This window comes from Limulus polyphemus, unplaced genomic scaffold, assembly GCF_000517525.1.
Source record: "Limulus polyphemus unplaced genomic scaffold, Limulus_polyphemus-2.1.2 Scaffold4926, whole genome shotgun sequence".
Classification (NCBI taxonomy): domain Eukaryota; kingdom Metazoa; phylum Arthropoda; class Merostomata; order Xiphosura; family Limulidae; genus Limulus; species Limulus polyphemus.
Genome location: NW_013670536.1, coordinates 63,388 through 72,684, shown reverse-complemented (window position 1 = coordinate 72,684; position 9,297 = coordinate 63,388). Strand labels below are relative to the sequence as shown.

At 33.3% G+C, this 9,297-nt stretch overlaps 1 protein-coding gene across 1 annotated transcript in view; it reads right to left on the bottom strand.

The window, feature by feature from the left end:
* Positions 1 to 203: 203 nt before the first annotated feature.
* LOC106471869 (atrial natriuretic peptide receptor 1-like) overlaps positions 204 to 9,297 on the bottom strand; it is a gene marked incomplete at both ends in the record, with an annotated part of 69,116 nt that continues 60,022 nt past the window's right edge. The window contains 3 exons of the mRNA XM_013932495.1: positions 204 to 373; positions 7,170 to 7,338; positions 7,460 to 7,636. Of these exons, the coding sequence (XP_013787949.1) occupies positions 204 to 373; positions 7,170 to 7,338; positions 7,460 to 7,636 (516 nt within the window). The remainder of the gene's footprint in view (positions 374 to 7,169; positions 7,339 to 7,459; positions 7,637 to 9,297) is intronic.

Sequence of the window (9,297 nt, the reverse complement as noted above, 5' to 3'; positions counted from 1 at the left end):
TGCTTTCATACACTTTAGAGCATTTTCAAATACTAAATTATGTTATGCGCAGTACAACAATATTAATATTAGAGATACAAGAGATGGAAACTGGAAGATCTGTAGAGCAGAACCATTTAAGTGTGATAAACGTTGAAACACTTAAATGTTAGTAGCTTAAAAACGTTTTGTACTAGTAATAGCCCATAGTATTCAGTAATTACGAGTATAAGATTGTGCCAACCTTGGAAGGAGCTGACACAAAAGCTCATCCGTTTTCTTCTTCTCCTCAATTAGTGACTGAGATTTCTCTTCGACCAGCTGTTCAAGATTGTTAGCATACTGTTCCATTCTGGCCAGCAAGTTATCAAGTAAGTTTTTATTGGATGCACCTCTGGAAACATAAAAAACGCAAAGTTTTCTACAAGTCTTTGTACAAAGAGAATGTACGTTTTGTTTTCAAATATAGTATAATTTTTTGTGTGAGCTTAAAAATATAATCTATAATCTAGATACTGTGAAATATTCCAGATGACCTTAGCAGGTAACATTTAGAGGTAAAGAAGCCAGCCAATTCTGCTCATGTAGCCGTAGTATGCAAAATTCACAAACCAAAGAGCCAGACAACATCATAAAATCAGGTTCATAACGTATATAACCAAAACTTGTGATATTTTTTCTTAGACCAACTACACAGTAGATTTTCTAATAATCCTATTCTTTTTGTTTCTATTTTGTACCAAATCACAGATAAAATAGAAATATCGATAATATTACACCATCTATAATAACTGGTACTTTAATGAAGTCAAAAAGTAAAGTTCGAAATCTATTCAAATATTTATATGTTCTTTCGACTATAGAGCTGTTATACATATATATATATATATCTGTGTGTGTGTGTGTGTGTATGTATATAACTTAACGACAACAAGAAACCTATTGGCTTATCCAGGCCGTTCTATCACTGCTATACTAAACTCTGAAATAAAAATAAAATACTCAAAGCCAGCTCTTACCATTCTGATGTTCATCAAGCCCTAACTTAAACTCCCTTAAATTAATTGCATCTACCACATCTGAAGGAAACATATTCCAAAAGCCAACCACCGTGTTTTGAAAATAAAACTGTCTTTGGTAAAGATGACTCCTACACTACAAAATTCATATTTATGTCCCCTAGTCTTACCATTCTGACATTTAAGTAGAAATAAAAGACGATGTATCAACATTATCAATCATTTTAACAATGCTAAACACTTCTATCATATCACCTCTAGTTCTTCTTTTTCTTTTTCTCAACAAAAAACAATTTCAGAGATGTTAACCTATCCCCATCCTAACCCTCCTCTGAACCTTTGCGAACAATTCAATGTCCTTTCTAAAGTAAGAAACCCAAGACTTAACATAGTATTCAAAATGTTGCTTAACCAATGAATTATACAATAACATTGTATGGAATATTTTTGTAGATAGAATCTAAAATCCTATTTCCCAGGCACTAGAAACAGCACATTGCTTACATGGTTTAAGAGACTTATCCACCAGAAAACCAAGACCCATTTCTTTCATAACACTGTTAAGGCTATTCCCATCAAATTTCCACCCATAATTCAAATCGTTATATCTCACACACATTGCATTCCATTTATTATAATTAAAAACCAAGTGCCATTTATGCGTTCAAATAAAAAATATTCCAAATCCTTTTGTAAAGCAGCAGCATCCTCACAACCAGCAAAACCCAAAACTTTAATATTGTCATCAAATTTAAACACTATAGGTCATTCCTTCATCTCTGTTGTTAACCTAAATAAAAAAGAGCAAAGGTCCTAACACCGAGATTCCCCACTTGTGACATTAACCCAGTTTGATTGAATGCTATTTATAACAATCCTGTGCCATCCAGCCCTTTTTTTATCCAATGAACCAACCTATATCCCACACCTAGAGAGATATTTTATAACAAGCCTTTTATGTGGCACTTTGTCCAATGCTTTTTGAATGTCCAGATGCACCAAATCTACACCCGTGCTCTCATTTACATGTGCAATAACCTTTTCGAAAAAGTCAAATCATCTTACAAAACACCTTTTCTTTAGACTTTCCAAAACTTTTTCCACTGCCCTACGATAAACAGCCCTATACTTTCCAGGACAATTTTTATCACCTCCCTTTAAAAGAGGACTAGCATTATCCAACTTCCAATCCTCTAGCACCTTCCCACTATTCGCGGAATTAGAAAATAAAATAGAAAGTGCCTCACATATCTCATTATTATCCTCCTTCAAAACCCTTCAGTAAATGTTATCTGCCCAAAAGCCTTAACATTCTTTAAACTTACTAATTATTTTAACAAGCTCAGCATTAATGTGATCACCTTGTTTAATGTTATTTTCATCTAGCAGCTGTTTAGAATGAGGAATATTGCGTAAATATTCATTAGTAAAAAAACTGAAGAAAGAATGTAAAATTTAGTAATCCAGCCATCCTATCATCATTAAACATCCTGTACCATCCCTCAAAGACCATCCTAACATTTTGTTTACCCTTAAAGTATTTGAAGAAATCTTTACTATTAATTTTTACACTTTCAACGAACTATTAACTATCTTCATCTTTTATAATCCTCCAAATCTCTCATTATTGCACTCAGTTTAAGCTTCATAAATTTATAATGCTTTTCTTTAATTTATCCTTTATCCCTGATTTTTTCATTTGCAGCCATCATTTTTTATACAAGGAACATGCGTATCATGAATATTTTTGAAATTTTATTTTCGAAGTTCTCCACACTTAATTAGTATCACCAATTAATTCAGTTGCCTATCTCACAGCAGATAATTATTTTCTCATCCTTTTAAAATTTGCTTTTTTCAACTCTATCAGAAACTTTTATATTAGGAATTAGCAATAAACCTAAAATACATTGTTCCTAGTAGTTTTCCCGCCTTATTGGTGAAGAAAACCATACGGAACGATTTCTAAAAATATGTTTCCCATATAACTTGACTATAGTATTTCCCAATCTGTATCCTATATTATAGCCAAATGAAGTCTTTATCTCAATGTAGAGTTTCAATTTAATTTCATTAGCTTTTTCCGATAGTCTGTAACAAAATCCAACTAAAAGCGTACTCCTTTTATGACCACTAACAGAAACTCAAACTGATTCAATCTCTTAGCTAAAAGCTTTAATATCCTTAACTTAAACAAGATGTAACTCACATTTTACATAAAAAGCCACTCCTTCGCTTCTTTATAGCACTCTTTGTTATATTTATGTAGTTCTACGTGGTAGTTCCTCTCTATAGTATTTACAATTCTGTAAAGCTCCACATAATCTCATGCTTTGATGTAGTTGGAATTAAGCTGCTTAATCAAATATTTACATTTTATATTCTATTTTGAAACAACATACTTAGCATGATCTAAAAAAAAAAACTTAATTTTTTGTTTCCAGCATTCGCGTAAAGCCACACAAAGACTGTATGCGCTAACCGTCCTTAATTTTGGTAAAGCTCCACATAATATAACGAATTGTATTGGTAGGCTACAGGAAAGGCGATTCATCAGCAGTATTCACTGTCATATCTTAGGCCACTCTAATCGAATAGTGTGTTTTGACCATCACTCTTATAATTATCTCTTAAATTTTGAAACCAGAATTGCGGCAACTTAACGCGAACCACGAACCTTCGGATTCACATTACTCCACACCCGACCCATTTTAAATATCCTAGAATTCAAGCACTTTTAACACCTCCTGGAAAATTTCTTAGCTTGGTTTTAGTTAAGTGATATATTCTGTATATTAACATTTAAAGCATTAACTCTAGGAAATGGACTTTTTGGAAGTTATCACGTGAAGAAAACTATGTAAAGAAAGGAATATTGATTGTTTGTTTATTTGGAATTAAGCACAAAGTTACACAATGGGCTGTCTGTGCTCTTCCCACCACAGGTATCGAAACCTGGTTTCTAGCGTTGTAAGTCCACAGACATGCCACTGTGCCACTGGGGGGGGGGGCAGGAATATTGATTCCAGTCATTAACAATACTTAGTTTCGTTTATATTTTGCTTAACAAAACCTGGTGGTTAAGGAGCTCGAATCGCAAATTGAGGGACCGAATCACGGCATTGATCATTTTCGCCTTTTCCGCTGTAGCGGAATCCCACTATACGTTGGTAAAAGGCTACGAAAGAGTTAGCTATGGGTGGTGGTAACAAGCTTCCTTCCCTCCAGTCTGTCATTTCAAAATTAGAGACGGCCAGCGCAGATACTCCTTCGGTAGTTTTGTGCAAAATTCAATAAGCAGACATTCACATCTCATCACAGCTCCATCGTAAACTTAGAAAACTTACTTGTACAACTTCCAACAATAAACATAAAATCAGAAATAGTTTTTCTTCTACCCAAAAGCTGGCTTTTCTGTTCATATGTTATATTTTATTTATGTTTTATCTATCAATCAAAGAATTTCTGTGTTCCGTAAGTTCATTATATTATCCATTGTGTGTTTGTTTCTCGTTAAGCACAAAGCTACACAACAGGTTGTCTTTGCTCTGCCCACCGCGAGTATCGAAACCTGATTTTTATATTTTATACAGGTAATATTATTTGTAAAGTTTGTAAATTGATCAATATGCAGAATTTCTAGAGCCTTATTCGTTGTCAAGTTAGAGTATCTTTCGAGATACTAATAATTTAGAATTAACATATCTGTCCCATTTCTTTAAGACCAATCAACAACGTTTAGATGAAACAAATATTTTAAACATCATTAAAAGGCATATCAGTAAAGTTCTCCGAGGAAGGGTTCACTATTGAAAAGAAATTTATGTGTGAAAGTTTGTCGCTGAACAAATCGTGACAGAAATGTTAGAAATTTGCTGTAAAATATTTTGCTGTGAGAAAAATATCTTGAAGTAAAATGTGTTACTGTGATATACATATATTTCCTTATTTCATGCATTTCTATTGGAAATTTTTATCCTGAGCATTTCCTATGTCGAATACTCAAATGACTAACTATATTTTTTTTACATGGCGAACTTTCTTGAATTTCCAGGTAAAGATCTCTATTGTAAATATACTAATCCTGCTCTTATCCATCCAACATGTGTAGGATAAGTAATATAGAAAACTAGTCCTAAACATGATATTACAGATTTATTGTTTTTCCACCAAAGGTAAAATTGAAAACATAATCTGTGATGTAGAGGCATAACATATTTTTTTATTCGCCGTATCCTCTGCTTGACTGCAGTTTTGCCTATTCAAAGCTCATCAGCACAACTTGGATCAACTAACCTAAGGTATGATTTGAATTTCGCGCAAAGCTACACGAGGGCTATCTGCGCTAGCCGTCCCTAATTTAGCAGTGTAAGACTAGAGGGAATGCTTTCTCTAGTCATCACCACCCACCGCCAACTCCTGGGATACTCTCTTACCAACGAATAGTAGGATTGACCGTCACTTTATAACGCCTCCACGGCTGCAAGGGCGAGAATATTTGGTGGAAATCGAACCCGCGACCCTCAGGTTGCGAATGGAACGCCTAAACCATTAGGCCATATCCGGCCGAACATATTAACTTACCATATAGTAACCTAAAGTAATTTTAGTGTGTAACTAATATTATGACACTATGCATAATTTATTATTCGATATTATATAGCTGACCAAATGTTTAATGTTTATATTAGAGATTTCTTTTTTGTTTTCAACAAAGTTCAAATTAAAAACATAATATGTGATAGAAGGCTACTGCATTCTTTGTTTCGTCGCACCATATGTGGTGAATTAAAAAGGACCCCAAAACACCACATATATTATGTACACATCACCATTATAAGAGGCTTAACCGTATTTCTTTAATTTCCTGGCCCAAATTGTGCTGACGAGCCTTAAATAGGTGAAACTGTAGTCTACGGAAGAGGGTGCATTGAATCAAATAACTTATTTGGCCTCTTCACAGATTATTTTCAAATGTACCTTTGATGAAAAGAAATCTGTAATATAGTAATTAAAAGGTTTATAATATTGATAATGGCATTGGGATAAATGACATAATATTATTCACACACTCAGATTAACCTCAGAGGCGTAGTGAAGGGGATGCAGGGGTATTTGCCGTCAGGCGCCAGGTTCGGGGGGGGGCGCCAAATTAACAACCAGTTTATCCAGAATTTATCTGTTCCCATAAAACCAAAACTATTAAAATGTGTGTGTTATGCTTGACATCAAATATTAATATATCATCAGAAATATCATGCCTAGGGAGGAAATTCATTGGTTTTCAGTGTTAGATTGATTAAAATTTACTGACGTCTCTTAGTTGATAGGAAGCTTAGCAGTTTTGTGAACACATGAGTTGAGAGTTTTTTTTGGGGGGGGCGCCAAATTATGTTTTGCCCCCGGGCACCAAATGCACTCTTCACGTTGCTGATTAACCTAGATTAATTCAGGATGCTATACAATGGCTTTAAAATGATTCAAAACTACATGGATATTATATTTTTAAACATGTTTCTCATAATATGTAGCTAGCATGTCTGTGTAAGGAACTGTTTTTCATTAAACCACGATCATTGTTCGGAGTAAACTATTTTCTGCTTCAACCTTTTTGTTGTAATATTGAAATGTAATTTGTTGTTTCATGGGTATTGGAGACGTTTGATCCATCGAGTGACGCTTAATGTTTCTCCATTGATCAAACTTAGATTTAATTGAGGTAAAGTTTATGAAAATTTTCAAATACTCTTTTATTATTTTTTTCGAATGTTTTCTTTTGCTGATACTGGTAAGTAATGAAAGGTTATACTCGAAATTTCAGTATTACTCAAGTGTCGTGCAAATCTGGACAGCCTAGGCGAATGATTTATACGTATTAAGACTCTACAAACTTTCGTTTTTATATCAAATGTCATTTGGTTTTTTTTTTTAAGAAAGTAAATGATGTGTTCTTCACCCCAGACATTTAGTCCAAAAACACGTGGGTTTGAAAACTTACTACTAAAATGTAAGATATATATACAAAATCTTAAAATATTCATTTGCACAATAATGTAATATTCATATGGTCAGGAGCAGTAGTTTAGTCACATATGCGTTTTATAGATTTTTTTTAACATACAACAAAACCAACACATTTTATTTGTATATTTCATTCATCTTTATACATACTTGGTGATTTTCTTGAGTTGAAGTTTAATTTCTGCGAAACTAGGCCTACATCCTGGTAGTTCCGACCAACACGCGCGAACCAGGTCCATTAGTTCAGCTGAGCATTCATCATAGGCGATCTCTGGGCGATATGGTGGCGTTGTTCCCATTCTGACACGGTCCAAAATTTCTATTTAAAAATCAAATTTCCTTATACTTATTTTACTTTCGTGAAATGCCACTTGAAATTATGCCAAATGTATCTCTACATTTTTTTGTGGCAACTGGTATTATTAGTGTAAATAACTTACCTTCAGGATCTAGAATTGTCTTGTTGCGCCCTCGCCTTTCCATTGATTCGAATGGTCCTGATCGAGTAATCATTTCTTGAAGTATAATGGCAAAGCTGTAAACATCGCCCTTTTTTGAACCTGTTTTCGTAGGAAAAGGTTCTCTAAGGTGTTCAGGAGCCATCCAAAAGAGAGATCCTTAAATGAGAGGAAAATTGTTAATAATTTTTGATGATCAATAACGATCACTTTTTCAAAAGTCATTTTTAATCTGATGATGACCTAAAAAGGTCGAAACGTTGTTATTTGTTTTGTGTTTTAAATAAAAAAATTTAAAACCTCATCACTCGTCTCTACTATAAATATATATTATCTGATCATTTTATTGAACTGCAAAGTCCGTAGCACTAAAATATGTATTTTTGAAACTAGAATTTTCTGGCAGACATTTGCAGTTCATATCATATGACTGGTTACCGGACATTTGTTTTTATTGCCATTAACTGATGGACGCCATTTTATAGAATATAGAAAACTTTGGTTATTTTATTGTTATCTGAGCATTGTACTAGAAATTTGAAGGAATATAATTAAAAAAGAAAAAGTCAAATATCACGATTTTAGAAAAATACATTTATATATATATATATATGTGCGTGAGTTACTCTTTATTCGTTTAGAAAAAAATTACACCTTAATATTTATCCTTACAACAAAGGACTGTTGTCCCTTTTAATATATTTATGCGTACCTATGCCTATGTAACTAACATTTGCTGGTCCCCTTCTGGGACCATAATGTACAGCAATCTAAACAACAGCACTGTCGAATATGTGCTACACATATCTTTATCATATTCCATATCTCACAATGACACAGACAAAATACCAGTTAAATTTCTGGTTTCAGCTGCTTAGCCTATTATTACAATTACCATTTTTGAACACCTTAATGTAGAATATCCACGGGAACATTACCACAATAAAAGCAAAAAAAAAAAAATCCAACTTAAAACCGACCTTTTTTTTTAGCTAACTATAGCTGTGATCAAAAGCTCGTTTTTGATATCGTCTAGCTACGGATTCAAAAATCGAAATAGTAACCTCCCCTAACATTTGATTCTGTATTTGAAGAAGGTGTGCATGCAGATCCAAAAATATTAATATTTTCAAAAACATTGAGCATAAGATAAAATCTGATAATTAACGAAGAATTAGCCATTAGTTTCCTGTTGTAAGATCCAACTTGATATCCTCTGGACTGTATAGAAGTTTGCATTTTTTAAGTGTAAAGAAAATAAAAGAAATCATAAGTTTCATGTATATCATGATATAACGACTGAGACTAATATGATGCCAATGAAAAGAGAACTGTTATGTCATTTTGGACAAAGTAAACGGAAACCAAAAATATACCTATTTCACGGGTTTGTTTGCTTGTATTTAAACATAAAACTTCACAATGGGCTATATGTGCTCTGCCCACCACGGGTATCAAAAACCGGTTTCTAGCGTTATAAGTCTGCAGACTTGCGGGCCTATTTCAGAGAAGATCCATGACTAACAGATCAAGTTTTAAATCTGTGACAGATTTATTATTATATATTTATTTTAATATCGATGTTTGCTTGAATTATATTTATATTTACAAGTGTACATAACTTATACAGTTAAGTATGTGTTGTGAAACTCTCGCCTATTCTCTAAAGTTGTAGACGATTCTCGAGTAAAATAATCAATAATATATGTGTGTGTACATAAACATATTGTTACATAATCTGAATTTTCTAGAAACTCTCCAAATATAACCAACGCAACGCGCAAAAAAGAGTATCTATTATTAGTTTGGTATAGTCAGTG